We start from the raw sequence: 19,040 nt of genomic DNA on the forward strand, positions 1-19,040 counted from the left end.
TATAAATACGCGCTTCTTTTCGCGCGAAGGACAGCGTAGTCAGGGATGTCGGAACAAATTGAAGGAGGTAAAGGGGGGTGGGGGGGTTATATTAAAGAGAGCTGAGAACTGTCGTGCTCCCTCGGGAAGTTTAAAGTATGGTGGCTTTTTAAAAACGATGTAAATATATTTAAAACAAAACTTGAACTGCCAATGTTTTACTTGACGTTTTATTCCAATCTTTTTTAGATTGAACTAAATTTAACTCAGCTACACAACATAATAGCGGAGGGGAGGGTGGTGACTAATACCTATTACAAATACGTATTTTAATATTTTGTTGCGAATTTTCATCATCCTCTATCCGTCAATGGTGTAATTGTCAAATCCTCCAAGTGCCCTGTTTTCTTTTTCTTCCTCTCTGAAGTTCTTTCCCACATAATGTTATTAAAAGTTTCCCATCACCTAAAATATTCCTTTAAGAAGAGGTGTATTTATAATAACACATTATCTCACTGACTCATTCGATTCTTAATTTATTTACCTTTCCTTACTATTCAAATAATACTTGTGGCTTGTAAAATAACCCCGTTATCACTGATAGATGGCAATATTGTTTTAAATTTAATCTGATTTGAACCCTTTGTAATTACCGCAGACTTCTGGACGACAACAACCTGACGCAGTTGAACGAGAGTGTGTTTCACAACTTGAAGAAATTAAAGTACTTGTAAGTACCTTATTAAAAAAAATCAGTTCCGAGAACACGAAAATGCTTTCTGGTTTCATCTGTTGTTTGCTGCCTGTTATGGATAAACCTAAATTTGTTACAAGAACAATTATTTTACGCACAGGCCAATGAGAATGCCAAAGACACAAAATCTCACAAAATCACACGTAAAAGGTCACAAAAATTAACACTGGTGTTTCTATGTGCAATGATACTTAAGTTCTTAGAACTGCGGAAAATAGCTCTATTCCAGTTATTTTTTGTTTAGTTTGTGATTATCAAGTTCAATCTTGAGACTTAATTTTATTATTAACTTTAATTTATTTATTACAACTTATGATTACTAATCCAAACTAATGATTTTATTGAGTAAATTAAAGACATTCGAGGCCATTAAGAAATGTCTGGTACTGTTTAATTCCAAGGCACACATGAAATTATACAGTACCAAAGACTTTGATTGGTATTAGGAAGGTATAGTGTCCTGACTCTGTATACCCATCAGTGCACGTGATTGCATTTCTTCCATCCATGTCGCTAACCGCATTCACATTTTTAGGTATCTACAATACAACCAGTTACAAGACCTGCCCAAAAATGTCTTCACCAAGAACACACAACTAATACGGCTGTAAGTAGAAATCTTCTCGTCTTTAAATTCTCACAACTGACAATGGTAGAGGATGGCTGATATACAAGTAAACCTTTAGCAATGAACAACGTTAGATTGTATCTAAAAACTAATTTTTAAAAGTGGAGGAAACTTTGTTTACCTTTGTGACACCATTATGCACTTTACAGTTCTTAATGTAAAAGTGGCGCTGTGAAGCATAAGGAATCTTCTTTGGAACAAACAGCTGTTTCCACAAAGGTGGTCCAAACAAAGCGTCAAAGCGTTCGCGATAATGCCGAAAGGTAGCCTGGGAAATACCCAATAGATTGCAACGAAAGCTCAGAATCCATACTGCCCACCATCTTAAGGCTTTGCTGTACGGTCGAGGCATTATGGATTCTGAGCTTTCGTTGCAATCTATTGGGTACTTCCCAGACTACCTTTCGGCTTTATCGCGTACGCTTTTACGCTTTTTTAGACAACCTTTGTCGAAACAGCTATTGTCATAGTGTGTTGCCAATTAGTCAATAAATAACAATTACGTCCCATAGCGTTTCTTTTGCTATATTTTTGTCGTCGGTACAGGCGCTTGAACAACAACAATTTAACGGTGTTGAATGACAATCTGTTTCGTGGATTACAGGATTTAGATGAACTGTGAGTGGATGGCCTGTACTTTATTATAGTATAACCGCTGCCCACATAGCATACTAGGCAATGGACACGTATTTCTAAACTCAACATCTGATACTCATTAATATTGATTGCAGTTACTAGCTATGAGACTAAATAGTGTCTGTTTATAAGTAGTCGAAGACTCATTTCAGGGAAATGGGACGAGCTGGTCGTTATTTTAAAATAGTTTGATTTAAGATCAGCGCAGTAACGGACGCCTCAACGTCTATCGAAAAACAAAAGGAAAAGTAACTGAAGACAAAGCTGCATACATGTGTCTCTTGGGAGCTAGTAAACAATGTGCAAGCCACGCCGAAGTTGGTGTGATCGATGATATAGGGTTACTCTAGGTTTTTTGAACTTATTTGGCGATATTTTATTTTTGTCTGTTTGTTTAACTTAGGTGGTTATATGAAAACAATATCATGGCATTAGACGAAAAACTGTTCAAAGATCTGAGAAAACTGGATGAACTGTAAGTAGCATAATATTTTTTTTTTGTATAGGGGAAACATTTGATTTTAAAAACATCAGTTCAGAACCATATGGTGTTACGTTTTGAAGAAATGTGTCACTCAAAACTTGGAATTAAGAAAATTGTCCAGCCTGTTTGTAAGAAAGAATCAATATGGAACAGAGATATTGCTTCATTAGGACCACAATTTTTCCTTAGTGCAAAAAAAAAAAATACTAATAAAAAATAAATAGATAAATAAAACATTCTCCCCGAAAGTTAACTATTTCTGTACATGTGTTATATAGAAGTTTTACGGTTTTACTTTAAGGGCGACTGAGTATATGTGGTCTCAAACGTTTGGCGTTGTGAAAATGTTTGTGAAGCGATGAAAAATGACAGATTTTATTTGTGGGCAAACCTGATAGATAGCATATAACCTCCCCTGTTGGACAATACAGGAGTATTGTTCGCGAATTCATATCAGTTAGGATGACATCTCAGCTTGTGTTTGCAAGGGGAAAGTATTTTATTTTTTAGCTCTTGTACACTGTTCATTGACAAATTAGTAGTAGTCACACGTGGTGATAAGACAACAACATAAGCAGTTGGCTTACGCTGGTCATCTGTTTATCAATGTTGTAGTCTCATAAGTTTGACTTTACACCGTTTGGGTCAACAGAGATTTGTCTTCCAACAACGTGAAGACTCTGCCACCAGGTGTTTTTGACAGCCTCAGTAACCTAACCTATCTGTAAGTGACAATTGGTGTTTCGATTATTGAAGACAAATAACCACTTTCCGTAATGTAACGTGGTTGTTGTAAATCGCGTGGATCATATTCTTTCCGGCTTCTATTTTGTTTATAATCTTTAGTTTTGTTATCTTATATCATTTCATTCTGTGATGGCATATAAAAAAATAAATAAATAAATAAATAAATAAATAAATAAATAAAGCGTGGATCATTTCAGTTACTAATATATACGACCTTTTTAAAACAGTTAAAGCTGTTTCAAAAGACTTTATCCGTCAGGTGTGCAGGTTGTAAAACTGGTCACAGCTGAAAAGAAAGGCCATAAAGAATTATCTTCGACAGTCAATCCTGAATGCAGTTATCATGGAAAATCATAAAGTTACTTAAATTTCATTCGATGATCTTTCATTCATAAATGTTTTATTAGTTGTTCATATATGTCTACTTATATTATCATTGTATACATTCACTGTGCAGAATGTTCATACTGTTGGATGTTTAATACACAGTACTTAAGAGTGCCTGACTGTAACTTTCGAGAATCGCTGGCCAAGCTTGAAAAATCGAAACTCCTGATAATTTGCCTGAAGTTTACTTTTGGGGAACTATCTTCGAAAATATTATTTGAATGTTCTGGAAATTTTTAGTTTTCGAGAATTTTGGAGAAAACGAAATAACGCGTTTTGCCTCATTAATTATGCAAAAATCTCACTCAAAATTAGCCAAGTTCAATACACTTGTGTTGAAACAGTACGAAACGCTAGAAAGCGAGGTCGGTTTTGAATAAGAGCATAACTCACCTACTTTCTATCAATGTGACCTATGTAAACTTTTGTAGAACTTTGGAGGGTTTTATGGCTCTTTGAAAAATTGACATTTTGAGGACTTCGCGATGAGGCGAAAATTGAGTAAGTTTGAAGGTTTAAAATGCATCTTGGTATGTCAGGTATTGACTCGAGAGGAACATTGTGATAAAGCTTGGGTCTTCGTCTTTAATAATACGAAATAAAAAATCTGGGCAATCAATGCACGCGCTGACGAAAACCAAAGTTAGCGAGGCTTCGTTAACAAATTTGCATAATTCGCAACTGTTGAGAAAATGCTATGTTGTGGCGACTCGGTGAAAACATTGACCCAGGCTATTTTCAAATGGTTATTTTACCCCACATTGCATTTGTCTGTTTCTCTTTCTTGTTTAATAACGTGGTAGAAAAGGTCTGGAAAAAAATGCGTGATCGGAAAAGAAAATATTCGTCAAATTCTGGTGGGAAATTTGCATAATTGCAAATCTTCCAATAAATCTGTATGCAAAGGAATCTGATTGGGAAGGTTTCGTTAAGAGACCATTTGACCGAAACACCCCACATAAAAAGGAGTCAAAACAACGTTTAATAATTCGATTTTAACCAATTATTGTCGAATCTTAACCTTTAAATTAATAGTGCCAAGCTGATACTCGCTATTGCGTTATCTGCGTCACGTCAGTAGCTCCCGATAAGTCTTAGAATATAATGCCCACAAACCAACTTGTGCTGCGAAATTGTCAATTACAACAACTAGAAAAAAGACCTTTAGTTACTGGCATATAAGTGGTTTTGATAGAAAATAAAACGTTCACACGACACTTGAATCACGTTTAAAAGATACATGCTTGTCAAATGAGATGCGAAAGTTGGACATAGGGTCGGTCAAAGTGAATATTTTTAATTAAATCAAGTTTGTTTACTGGAATGCATGCTTTTTCAAATAGCTAGTCCAACCTTCTTCAGTGGCCTTCCAAATAATGATCACTCAGAATTGGGTCAGTCAAAAAAACTCTCTGTTCGTGTTGTTTGATACTGTACCTTCGCAAGTGACTGAAAAACAATGTCAGCTGGCACGCCATATTTTAACGTAATTACTGGTATGAAATATCACACATGCACGGATACCTGTGTGCCAATTTCCGTTTAACGAAATAATAACCTACCTACAGATTGGCTGTAGGGCATGCATTTATCTTTGTCGAATGTCAACAACAGAAACACGGGTATCTCAGTGACACTGTATACACGCAATGTCTACTGCATACATCACAGGTAGCCGAAGCTCTATGACCTTTGTTTGACCTTTATATTTTGATGTCACGATGAGTGTTACGCAATGGCGTAAATCATTACGGTTTGTATGGGAATTTACGAACGTGTTTTGGAGTCGAAAATAAAGGGCATAAATTGAACAAAAATTGCTTACCTTGTCTCCTTGATCTCTTGCCAGTGTTTGTGCGCCATATTTTGGCCATTTTAGATTCCAGTGGGTATTTAAAGGTTTGCTAAAAATTTTTCTCTGTCTATACGATATCCCACTATAGATATATATCCCCAAAATCGTGGTCAGTTTGGTAGCAATAGTATTCTTTGAAATAAATTGCAACGTTAACAAGGCGGTCATAATAAAACACGATTCGCAGACGAAGAACTGCGGACCACGGGGTGGGCATAAAGTTCGTATTAAGATAGGAGGACTATGGACTACGGACTATGGACTAACTGCACGCCCTACAGTTTACATTGGCTGTAGGGCATGCATTTATCTTTGTTGAATGTCAACAACAGAAACACGGGTATCTCAGTGACACTGTATACACGAAATGTCTACTGCATACATGTCTATGTACGACATCTAGATGATTGTGCACGTGGGCTCATTGGCTGATCACGATCATGATCATCAAACATCCTTTTGCGAATTTAATCACGCCAGTTTTCACCATATCGAACCCTGAGATAAATGCTTCAAACTAAAATAACAGCTCTCTTGAGCGCGTATTAAAAATCCAGCTGTTTCGCTGAGATAAAGCAAGATTTTATGTTTGCACTGTCGATCCCTACTATTTTATTCCAAGTCCTTGTTTTGCTTCTAAAAAAAAAAAAAAAAAAACAAAAACAATAAAGGGACAAAAACAACTACCAAAACTTGATTTGATACATATTAAACTTACTGAGAATGAATACAAGAAAGATATGATTTTCAGACTTCAGTTCTCCTTTAAACCCAGTCCGTAGTCCGTAGTCTGTAGTCCGTGGTCCGTGGTCCGTAGTCCGAAGTCCTCCGCTTACTTTAGTTCCTCTTTTATACCCAGTCCGTGGTCCGCAGTCCTTTGTCCGCGACTCAGACTTTATACTGACCTCATTGTTGACGTTGGAACGAAAACTATTGCTACTAAAGTGACTCACCTTTTGGGGACATATATAGCAGGATATAGAGCGAGGAAAATGTTCAGCAAACCTTTAAATGCCCACTGGAATCGTACTAAAATGGCCAAAATATGGCGCACAAACACTGGCAAGAGATCAAGGAGACAAAATAAGCAATTTTTGTTCAATTTATGCCCTTTATTTTCGACTCCAAAACACGTTCGTAAATTCCCATACAAACCGTAATGATTTACGCCATTGCGTAACACTCATCGTGACATCAAAATATAAAGGTCAAACAAAGGTCATAGAGCTTCGGCTACCTGTGATGTATGCAGTAGACATTGCGTGTATACAGTGTCACTGAGATACCCGTGTTTCTGTTGTTGACATTCGACAAAGATAAATGCATGCCCTACAGCCAATGTGGACTGTAGGTAGGTTATTATTTTGTTAAACAGAAATTGGCACACAGGTTTTAAAGCGTGTATCCGTGCATGTGTGATATTTCATTCCAGTAATTACTCGCCCCATGTAACGGAATCCGGAATCCGGAATCCAGAGAAATTTTCATGTTGGAATCCGGAATCCAGGACATTTTTTATGTTGGAATCCGGAATCCAGTGAGCTGGACTCCGGAATTCACTAAAGTTTTGGAATCCGGAATCCAGTGAGCTGGAATCCGGAATTCACTAAAGTTTTGGAATCCGGAATCTACTTGTGTCGGAATCCACTTGTGTCGAATTGTTTTGGTAGATTCTTCTATTTTTCTACCCAGTCACCGTTTAGCGGTCTACCTCTGACTCTTCTACACTTGCGACACTCGAAACACGTGTTCGAACTTGTCCACGCAGGACACACCCCTCCCGGGGGTGGAATATTTTCCTCATGACGTCAGCTTCAAAGCACATGCGACAAAAAAGATGCTCGAAGATTCGCTCGTTGAAGCCGAAATTAGAAGCAAAATGAAACTTCAGAAGCTTGAATGACTTGTTGATACTTGAATTTCTCGACATTTCTGCAGAAGAAAAAACTCGAGGGAACAGTAGTTTTGGGGCTCCATTTTTCATTTTGATCCGTTGATATACGACTTTAAATCAGGAAAGTGAATCGTCGAAAAGGCAGATTAATTAACATTTTTCATTTTTATGGGCTTTTCGTTTTATTGTTTTTCTCGATGCCGTTTTCTTTCTTAAGAGTCCAAAACATGTGAATAGCATTTAGGAATTGCCAGAATGACGTTTTCGAAATGTTTTGTTCTATGAGAGGGTATCGGTGTTTTTTCCCAACGGAATCATGACTTATTGTTCCACTACAATATGGGATAAAGGTATGTGTTTTGTTTAAATTATTACACTAGAGCTGAAAATACGAGTAGAACCAAGGACGCCGTAATCTGGATTCCAAATTAATGGAATCCGGAATCCAGAGGGTTGGAATCCGGAATCCAGTGAATCCAGAGGGTTGGGATCCGGAATCCAGAGGGATGGAATCCGGAATCCAATACCTCTGTGGATTCCGTTACATGGGGCGAAATTACGTTAAAATATGGCGTGCCAGCTGAAATTGTTTTTCAGTCACTTGCGAAGGTACAGTATCAAACAACACGAACAGAGAGTTTTTTTGACTGACCCAATTCTGAGTGATCATTATTTGGAAGGCCACTGAAGAAGGTTGGACTAGCTATTTGAAAAAGCATGCATTCCAGTAAACAAACTTGATTTAATTAAAAATATTCACTTTGACCGACCCTATGTCCAACTTTCGCATCTCATTTGACAAGCATGTATCTTTTAAACGTGATTCAAGTGTCATGTAAGCGTTTTATTTTTATCAAAACCACTTACATGCCAGTAAATAAAGGTCTTTTTTCTAGTTGTTGTAATTGACAATTTCGCAGCACAAGTTGGTTTGTGGGCATTATATTCTAAGACTTATCGACAGCTACTGACGTGACGCAGATAACGCAATAGCGAGTATCAGCTTGGCACCATTAATTTAAAGGTTATGATTCGACAATAATTGGTTAAAATCGAATTATTAAACGTTGTTTTGACTCCTTTTTTGTGGGGTGTTTCGGTCAAATGGTCTCTTAACGAAACCTTCCCAATCAGATTCCTTTGCATACAGATTTATTGGAAGATTTGCAATTATGCAAATTTCCCACCAGAAGTTGACGAATATTTTCCTTTCCGATCACGCATTTTTTTCCAGACCTTTTCTACCACGTTATTAAACAAGAAAGAGAAACAGACAAATGCAATGTGGGGTAAAATAACCATTTGAAAATAGCCTGGGTCAATGTTTTCACCGAGTCGCCACAACATAGCATTTTCTCAACAGTTGCGAATTATGCAAATTTTGTTAACGAAGCCTCGCTAACTTTGGTTTTCGTCAGCGCGTGCATTGATTGCCCAGATTTTTTATTTCGTATTATTAAAGACGAAGACCCAAGCTTTATCACAATGTTCCTCTCGAGTCGATACCTGACATACCAAGATGCATTTTAAACCTTCAAACTTACTCAATTTTCGCCTCATCGCGAAGTCCTCAAAATGTCAATTTTTCAAAGAGCCATAAAACCCTCCAAAGTTCTACAAAGGTTTACATAGGTCCCATTGATAGAAAGTAGGTGAGTTATGCTCTTATTCAAAACCGACCTCGCTTTCTAACGTTGCGTACTGTTTCAACACAAGCGTATTGAACTTGGCTAATTTTGAGTGAGATTTTTGCATAATTAATGAGGCAAAACGCGTTATTTCGTTTTCTCCAAAATTCTCGAAAACTCAAAATTTCTAGAGCATTCAAATAATATTTTCGAAGATAGTTCCCCAAAAGTAAACTTCAGGCAAATTATCAGGAGTTTCGATTTTTCAAGCTTGGCCAGCGATTCTCGAAAGTTACAGTCAGGCACTCTTAAAGGTTGGAAAAATTCCAGTAGGAATATAAGGATGTGTTTGTACTGCACTTAATCACAACATAAGCGTGGCCACAATCTATCAATCACAATCATAACCCATACTAGTGCCAGCTTGAAGATGTTTAAGCTTATGTAACAAGTTAAAGCAGCCAGTTATATATCTTTTCTTTCTTATATCACATCGCATTCATTCGCCTTTTTGCAGGTTTCTGGCACGTAACAAACTAGATGACATCCCTCCTGACGTCTTTCGTAACTTGACCAAGCTGAAGATACTGTAAGTGAATTTTGAGTTAAGCTTACTTCCTACAATTTGAATTGGAATCGCCAAACACTGTACCAATTTAACAAACGCACATGGAAACATTTCAATCATAGGCGCAAAATAAAGTATTAGGTACGAACTATCACAAGTCACGATTCCTCTCAATTTGCATTGCAGCTCTCTATTAGGCCTGGCTTTACACTGATGAATAACCTGAACTTGGTTTAAATAAGACGCTCGTTATAAAATGTTTTCAATTTTTACCAACCCCAAAATGAGGCAAGCGCAAGAGAAGAGGAGGACTCACGCAAAAATGTGCGTGGGCATATGTCAGGAAGAAGAAAACTGTTTTTCCTGAAGCGCATACATTATTCAGGGAAAAATGCACAATAATGTAACAAAATATCCGTAGAACTATTTTACACAGGAAGCGGCGTAGGGCGCTCATTCCTTTATCGAGAGATATAATGATGCCGTTGTCAGTTACAAAACCAAAATGTAACCATTCACGTAAATAAGAGTGAGAATAATGGTGGATATTTTTAGTGCCGTGTCAAAGTGGAGTAATCATCTATTTTTCATCCTTTATTTACTAATACTAAGGTAAATAATTATTTTAGTGATCTACCAAAGCGCCGTATAGCCATCCTGAGAATTTCGCCATGTTTCTGACAAATCGGGGAAAAAACGTTAACGTAAATACTACGACGAGACTATGAGGTGCATAGCAAATATTATCTTGAGTTTAAGTAGTTATCCAAAGTGAGCGAAAAAGAGAAGCCACTTGTTTTATGTGCTGTACTTAGCAGGGAAAATATATATAAAAAATACTATTTGGTGTGAAGATTGGCTCAATTTAGTATAAGGTAACTAGTTTGATACTGGCCAAATAAGAGTAATGAAGGGTTTATTTGCGCCTCAACTTTTTGGGCGAGTTTTAATTCGAAACGTTGACCTACATGGCCTTCTTCAAATATGTTTACTTTTTTTATGATCTGCCAGGAAATTGGAGAAGAACAAGATAACGAAGCTCCATCGCGATCAATTTAAAGGCTTAACGGATTTATACGATCTGTAAGTAGATCCAAGAAAGCTTTAATTTGGATTAAGTCTTTGGAGAGTTAACTGACATTCTAGACTAGGCTATCGGGCTACTTTAACTCCTGTGGGTTGACGTTTGTGTTAGTGGGGAGTGGGTGGGGCTGGGAGTTAGGGCCCATTCCTCTCATCCCGGCATAATCTCTAGAAAAAGAAAGACACAACAATGAAACTTGTCTCCTTTAAGGTGCAAAAAGAGAACTGTTGACTTCATCTAACGTGATAGTGTGGTTATGATTTTCAATCAAATCTTCAATTTTCAAATGTCTTATATTCCACTACTAAAAGTATCCAAAAGGAATTAAAATCCATAGAACTGCATTAAGATTGTATGGAAATATTACCGTTACCATAGGAAGCAAAAATTAAAGTTAAAAGCCGACGTTTCGGCGTCATCGAGACACCATTCTCAAGGCAAAGTGGATAAATTAATGCGAAGATTTGATTTCTATTCTCTACAGTCTCTACAAATTAGCATAATAACAATGGATCACAAGTTCTTCAAGTAAATACCTTTGCGCGAATCGAGTCTGTTTGCACGTTTAGGGATGGTTTGAGTTTTCTTATGAAAAGTATCTCCTTAATCAGGCAATCAAATTTGTTCGAACATTTAGCTAGCACGTGAAATCGTTCTGAAAGACAAGGAGGTACGTTCGATTTATGTTCCCTCAAGTAGTGTTTACAAATAGACCACAATTTTTGTTTGTGTCCATCAACGCGTTCGTGGAGGTGGCCGCGGGTGTAACCAACATGGTGTCAAGCTTGCTTGCTTATGTTTCAAGAAATCATTATTGACCATAGGAAGGGTAATATTTTTTTAGATATCAAGGGGAATTTTACAATTCCTGCGAAGCCCGACTATCAAATCAATCAAGGCTGCTTCTCCTTCACCCCTCTCCCACACCTCGACCTGGGAAGAATTGATTTATAGATCCTTGATGTGAAAAATTGTCAACAACATGCATATTTAAAACTTTCAAAATCCAGGCCAAATCGGTTTGAAAAGCGTTAATATTTAGTTGTGAGATTAGTTTCGTCTGCAAACAAATATTATTTGAAATCATTTCTCTATTACCAGTTTCCCATAAGCAGCCGGGAAAATGGGAGGAGTAAGGTTAAAGAGAATCGTTTTCCTCATAAAAAAATATTGTTTTTGCGGACTACTTATGATGGTAGATTTAGAAAAGAAAGGGGATTTTTTGGTTGTATTACGATCTCTAAAACATACATAAAAAATGTTATCATTTCACCCTCCTGTAATTTGACGAGTAGCTTATTATATAGGCTGCCCTACTAAGCGATTGTTTGACCTGAAGGAAATTCAAGGCGATGACAAGTTGTTAGTTATCTAGACTCCACTTAAACCAAAACGTTGAAAGGCATATAAAATAAAATGGTCACTTCTAGTGATATTGGTCGATTCATTAAAACTTTTTTGTTTATGATTGTGGAAGGTATCTGTTGGAAAATGAAATTGACGAACTACCCGAAGGAATTTTTGATGGCCTAACAAACCTGCTGTCTTTGTAAGTACAAAAAACTGTTAAAATATAAATAAACATCGTAACTGCGTAAGTAACTAAAAAAGAACCTGAAAGTTGTACGCAGTAAAGATTATCTTTTATCCATTAGTTCTCTCTACCACACTTCAATTACACTGATTTTCACTCATTTTACTGCACCAATAACCTTCAACAACATATAAAATTTGACTAATTTATTAATGAAGTTATGAGGTTTTCTTATTTCCCTTCTTTACTAGCATTAGAAGTCCAACAGGTTTCTGGCGTACTAACTTATACTCTTGTAAATTTTCACTTCAAAAATAATGTATGTGGCGGTGGCAGTAAACACTGAGCATACTGAAAAGTATCGTCCATAAGATGTCACCTTCCAGCTGTACTTGAACAATAGACAATCAGACTACAATGTTTTTTTTTTTCTTTTACAGTGACGTATCAGGCAATAATATACGAAACGTCACCAAGGCAACCTTCAAAGATACAACCAGACTGCGATTTTTGTAAGTTCATGAATCCGCACCCAGAAATATTAATCATTTATAAAATGACCGTGTCTCAAAAGAACTGGAAACGATCAAATTCAAGAACTTGATTGGCTAAAATCGATATTGACGGCGGTCTAGATTTTCCCGTCTAGACCGGCATCTAGACCGACCTTATTGTAACATTTGTCCTCAAAAAGTAACAAACAAAAAAAGAGAAAAATGATACTAAATGGAAGAACCAGTAACCCTGAACGTGGAAGCAGGTAAAAAGAATGAGGAGACGTTGAGTCCAGCCGAGGAAGCTAGGAGCAAAGAGAAATTCGAAATTGAGAAGATTTTGCAAGCGCAGAAATCCAAAATCACTTAGTACAAGACTAAAAGCGACTAAACGCATGGAAAAAAATGTAAGTCACTGAAAGAGTCCAGAGCAATTGAAAACATACCTACCAATGAGCTCGACCTTCTTTCGTCCAAATTTTTATCTCCGTTCGTAAACAAGATGGCACCGAGTACGAAACGTGTACATTAAGAGGGTTCCAGCAAAGTTTTCAACGCCACTTGCATTAAAAGGGAAGTCTGATCAACATTCTTAAGGATAACGAGTCTTCCAAGTCCAGAGAGGTTCTTGCTGCCAAACGAATAGACTGTAAGCAGTCCCTTTCTGGATAATCGAGAGGTCGCGCGAAATAGCCCAGCGCAAAAAAAAGTCTCGCTGCGCTATGAGCACACCATCACGACTGACCAGAAATTAAGGGACTGCTTGCAGTCTACCAAACGAAAGAACCTGGTTGGCCAAAGAAAAGAAAACCGTCCAAATGCTACAAGAGAGCTAACTGAAGCTGAAGAAGATGCAATCTTTGAAAATGGCCGGTAGTTCGGTGTTCAGGATCCTAAATCATTAAGTTTCATGGCGTTTGCGCAAATTTGAGAAATTAAGGTATCCAGGTTCAAAGTTTCCGTGGGAATGATCCAGCCCCCCCCCCCCCCCCACCCCTTCCTTCAAGGGTGTAGACATGGTTAAAAGATGCGTTTGTTGAATCCCTATAGTTCTGTCCTATGCATTGCGACACTGATCGACAATGAGCTGGGTTGCTCACGTACGCATCAAATTCGAAATATTCTGTCCAAATACTAGCCTGTGACTGGCCAAACTGACTATGACTGGCGTCACTATATTCAAATGGCTCTCCAAACTCTCAGAAAAAAGTTGATTTAATAGGCCTTATCACGGTTTTCGACGCCATTTTGACGAGTAGGCAAACACGCTTGAAGTAACAGTGTTTGTTTGGAAATCCGATGTCAATTAATTGTCATAAAACATTGCTTCTAAAAAATTCATGAATTGGAAACTTTTGGCATTAGGAAAAGGATTTTGATAAAAAAAATTGGAGGGATGTAGCTGTGCCAGAAGGCACCCAGTTGTGTTTTGAACTTTCCATACATTTCCCTGTATTTTTTCCCGCGAACTATTTTTACTAGCAGTTCACGGCTAGTTCGCTTTACAGAGAAATGTATGAAAAGTTCAAAACACGACTGGACGCTTTCTGGCACAGCTACATCCCTCCAATTTTTTGTCCTAAAATCCTTTTCCCATTAACAGAGGCAATGCCACTTTTACTTTGTCATGAAATGGAAAGTCACTTACCATTTGGTTAAATAATGTTAATCTGGCAACAGTTCAAAGTGAAACAATTGAAAAGATTGGAGAACAGGTACCGGCGCTCGGAGCTAGTCGTGTTTTCAGTTGTGGCCGTACTGTTGTAGACAGCTGTAGAGCACCTTCCCGGTTCAAACATTTCCTTTTGTGTTTTTCTAGAAAGAAGTGCTTCAGTAGGTCGGAAGCGTTTGTTTTGTTGATGCCTGTGAACTCCTGTCTCTCGCCATATCGATCGTTGTACTACGCTTGAAGGCGAAGAACAGCACTCTCAGTTCCTTTGACAGTGTTCTTCGCGACCTACTTTATCTGGAGCTCTTCAATCTCCCCGTCGTCTAAGATTACAATACTACCTTGCTTTTTTCCTAGGTTCAGTTTGGGCTCAGTTGCGTTAGTTTTCGGCTCCCTTACTTTATTCAGCGACTCTCCTGTTTCGGTTTCAGCATCGATGTTCTAAGAACTCCTTGAAAAATAGTACCGCAGTTATGAAAATATGCTATTTCGCCCAATTCACCACCACAGAAAACGATATGTGACCAGAAGGAAAATCCGCGTTTTTTTCTGTTTCAATTTATTGATTTTTGACACGAAAAATTACGAAATTGCCGCCAAATCTCAAATATCGCGGAACGAAATTGTTGAGCATGAAAAATGTTACCATAGATACGTTCGCAGGTGGCAAGAATATACATTTTGACCGACCGCAAAATGATTTCTTTTCAGTTTTATTTGTCCTTAATAGTGGATGAATCGCGATACAAAACTAATTGCAATTTTGAGACGGCAATACCGCATTATATTGACGGCCCTTGGAGAAAACATACTCCGTATTGGGCGGAGTCACATATTCTCTCCTAACCAGCCTTCAATATATACATCCTATTCGATGGTTTTACATATAATACACGCGGATATTTTGCTAATTGTGGAAAATTTTACCGAGCCCCAAATAAAGGGGCGAGGAAGAATACAAGCGATGAGCAAAATATCTGCGCGTACGAAAAGATTTTGTTATATGTGGCTTCTCTTTTCTGATCTGGTAAGAGTGTTGAAATACACCCAGTATTATCTGTCCATCTATCTGTCTATTAGTATATGGTGTGTGCGGATGCATAAACAACACAGAGAGCCAGTGAAATGTCGTTGCCCGTTTTTGCTCTGTTGTAACCCGGTCAAACCAGGACACTACAGTGCATTACGGTCTTGTATTTTGCGCGTTCTCTTTACCTTATTTGGTGAAATGACATAAAAAAAATGCGGTATTGCCGTTTCAAAATCGCAATTAGTTTATATTAAAGAAAACATGGAACATAATGTTTTTAGTTTGAGTATTTCCAACACATCGCATTTTCTCACTCCAATTGCAGGTACATGCATTTCAACTTGATGTACGTTCTCCCTGAGGGTTTTTTCGCTGAGATGAAAAACATAACAAGGATGTAAGAAAATGTTTTTACTCTTGAGTATTATAGTAAGATATCTGAGGGGAAGGGACAAGGAGTTCTGATACCACGTATATGCGAGCAGTAAAAGTAAGCGTTATTTAAAACAATTCCCTGGGAGTATTTTGGAAAGAATGATAACCGATAGTTTATGAAGCGGTAATAAAAATGGCAAACATATTGTAAAACCCAAATTCGTTGACAAATGCCCTCGTTTGTCAACGTTTAAATCAAACATTTTTCAAAAACATCGAAAATACTTGGCTCAACGCCACGTGTTTGTAAAAAAACTCATAGGGGTACCCCCACGTCTTACATCATTACAGGGTCAGCAACATGTTTTATTAATATTATTAATCTTGTGTCAATTGTGCGAGTTTGTAATAATCAACACGTTCCAGATGATGGATCCAAAATAATGTAATCCCTATATCTCCAGAAAATGCTGTTGCATCGAAAGAAACAGCTCAAAGCATTGCTGTATACTAACTTTAAATTATACACGGCTTCGACAATGTGGGAGTCATAGACGGATGGAATCCGCCTTTCCCAGACGGAGTTTTAAAAAAAGCGCTTGGTCTGACCACGCTTACCGTTGGGGACGAAGCTCAATAAATGGTATGCGTCGCCCCAAGTCTCTTCTTCTTGTTTTTGCGGAAAACATTATCCTTCTTACACCATCTGAATGCCATTATTTACAACATCGAGTATACATTGAAAGCTTTATGTTTTGATTTACACTTTAATTTGTGTTTTTGTCTTTCCGGCTACCAAACAATATCAAGATGAAAACTTATACACGAAGTACATAGTTACCTTTCTAAGCTGAATTCTGTACAGGAAGGACCAACGTTACAATACTCCTGAGCCTGAATGTCTCGGACGAGCCAACCTATCCAGATGAATTTCATATGCTCACCAGTATTGTGAACCACAAAGAGAGTTGAAAGCACAGAAATTGCCCGTAAATTGTGGTTCTAGGAAAGCAATGAATAGAGGCTGTCTTCCATTTCAATAGTAAAACGTGCTTCTTGTGTACCGTGTACATAATTAAAATGTGGATTTTATAGAAGCTGTATGATATTTTTATCACGCTGGAGTGATCAGGTCAACAGTGTTAGCTTTAAGGCTTGACTTACAGACATAAATAAAAAAGAACTCAATTTATTTTATCATCATCATATGCATCATTATTATATTATTATTTTTTTCACTTCTATTATTATCACTCTTATTATCTGCTCTTTAGAACTATGGATTCCAACATCATGTGCTGCCATGTAGAATTCAAGGAAGACGCTGCTTGCGACTATGTACACAACGACAACTTCGCCAACTGTGACAGCATGTTTCGAAACCCTGGTCCCAAAAAGTGCATTTGGATTCTTGGAATTGTATCCACAATTGGTGCTTTCCTCGTCATCGTTTGGCGAACACGCGTTAAGGATAAGAACGTCGTGCAATCAATCATGCTGATGCACGTGGCGGCGGCTGATGGTCTGATGGGCATTTACCTTTTAACCATTGGGATAATGGATGCGGTTTGGTCCGGTGTCTACTATTTGCATGATTTCGAGTGGCGAACTGGTTTGCCTTGCCAAATAGTAGGAGGAATTTCGGTGTTGTCTAGTGAGGTTTCCATCATGATTCTGTCACTCCTTTCACTGGACAGGGTAAAACACATTGTATATCCACGCAGATTTAAGGTGCTGACTCGAAAGAAGACCCATGGATTTTGCCTTCTGATCTGGGCTGTTGGTGCTGTGATTGCTTTCCTTCCTGCATGTGGCATCCGATATTTCTATGATCCAGAGTCCGGCATTTATTTCTACGGTAAATCGGTAGTTTGTTTGCCAATTCAGCTCACCCCTGAATTCATATCGGGTTGGGAATATTCAGCTGGCATATTTGTAGGTCTAAACCTGGTTTTTGTGGTCTTTATTATCATTGCATACGCCATGATATTTTTTAAGACCTGGTCCTCCAAATGGCGCCTCACCCATCAAGGGACAAGAAGAGAGAGAGCACATAGAGCACAGACCGCCGATACTCAGAGGGAGACATCACTGGCCAAACGGATTGTGTTTATTGTCATGACAGACGTTGCCTGCTGGGCGCCCATTATAGCACTTGGAATGAGATCAGCGATAGATGACTCGTTCAGTCCAATAGGGGATATCGCTGTTTGGATTGCTGTTTTCGCGCTCCCTATCAACTCGGCAATAAATCCATACCTCTACACCTTCTCAACTCCAAAGGTATATAATAATAATAATAATAATAATAATAATAATAATAATAATAATAATAATAGTAGTAGTAGTTTTTGATCTCTTGGTATATTAGATAGTTTAGAAATATTGCACCTTACTCAGATTTCGTCGTATATTACAATATCCATGTTAAATTTCTCTTGTGGGAAATAAGGTTTCCACCATATAGCAACACAAATTTTAATAACAAATTCAAATCATATTTGCGCTCATGATGTAGTCACGACAAATATCCGGGTTTTCGCCGAGTCGAATATCCCCCTTGTTCTCCTTGATTGTCTCCTGCACAAGTCTTCTTGTTTCGATGATGTAGACTTTTCTGCATTCGAGAAGCATATACGACTCGATCGTCAATTTCATCATGCGGTTATTCCCGGAAATAATATACATGCAAAAAATTAAGTACGCTAATTGACTGAGAACACCTCAATTAATCCCAATCAGTACAGAAAGTTTAAATTAAATCGATTGACAAGAAAGTCGCCAAAGCGCAACAAAACAAAATGGCGGACAGTTTAAAAGAAAGTAGCAACGTTTTAATTCAGAGTTTATAGGAGAATGCTAACAACAAAAACACACAACAAAGCACAGATAACCAGCTCAAAGATATTTCGGTCTCCGAGGTCGACAATACAGAGAACGTCAAATTCATCAAGAACCTGAAAAAAAAAAAACAAAACACACCAGTCCGGACTTTTCTCAAAGCCCAGAAGCTTCCTTCCAAAAATGTTTGCAACTGGAGATGACGAATGCCCCGTTGCAACTTTCAGCGTGTCTATGGCGTCGTCTTCCCGAAATAAGGACAACCAGTCCAGTTTTCTGTCTTGTGTGCTAAGTCCGTCCTCGGAAGCCGAAGGGAGTGAACACTATCGACGACATGATGAGGCCCGTCATAAAAGGAATGACCCTGGAAGGTTCTCGGAGGACCTTTTCCAACCACAGGGCCAGGAAACAGCAGGCCTGGAGCGAGGTAGCGGTAACGGACCACAGAAACGA

General features: G+C 38.0%; 1 protein-coding gene across 1 annotated transcript in view; it reads left to right on the top strand.

The window, feature by feature from the left end:
- The window catches only part of LOC146449107 (uncharacterized), a 41,538-nt gene that overhangs the window by 13,468 nt on the left and 9,030 nt on the right, over positions 1-19,040 (top strand). Inside the window, exons 7-17 of the mRNA XM_085102013.1 lie at positions 638-709; positions 1,269-1,340; positions 1,908-1,979; positions 2,401-2,472; positions 3,134-3,205; positions 9,510-9,581; positions 10,572-10,643; positions 12,122-12,193; positions 12,619-12,690; positions 15,697-15,768; positions 17,021-18,029. Of these exons, the coding sequence (XP_084958139.1) occupies positions 638-709; positions 1,269-1,340; positions 1,908-1,979; positions 2,401-2,472; positions 3,134-3,205; positions 9,510-9,581; positions 10,572-10,643; positions 12,122-12,193; positions 12,619-12,690; positions 15,697-15,768; positions 17,021-18,029 (1,729 nt within the window). The remainder of the gene's footprint in view (positions 1-637; positions 710-1,268; positions 1,341-1,907; positions 1,980-2,400; positions 2,473-3,133; positions 3,206-9,509; positions 9,582-10,571; positions 10,644-12,121; positions 12,194-12,618; positions 12,691-15,696; positions 15,769-17,020; positions 18,030-19,040) is intronic.

The sequence above is a fragment of the Pavona decussata genome, unplaced genomic scaffold (genome assembly GCF_977016875.1).
Source record: "Pavona decussata unplaced genomic scaffold, jaPavDecu1.1 SCAFFOLD_641, whole genome shotgun sequence".
Lineage (NCBI taxonomy): Eukaryota > Metazoa > Cnidaria > Anthozoa > Scleractinia > Agariciidae > Pavona > Pavona decussata.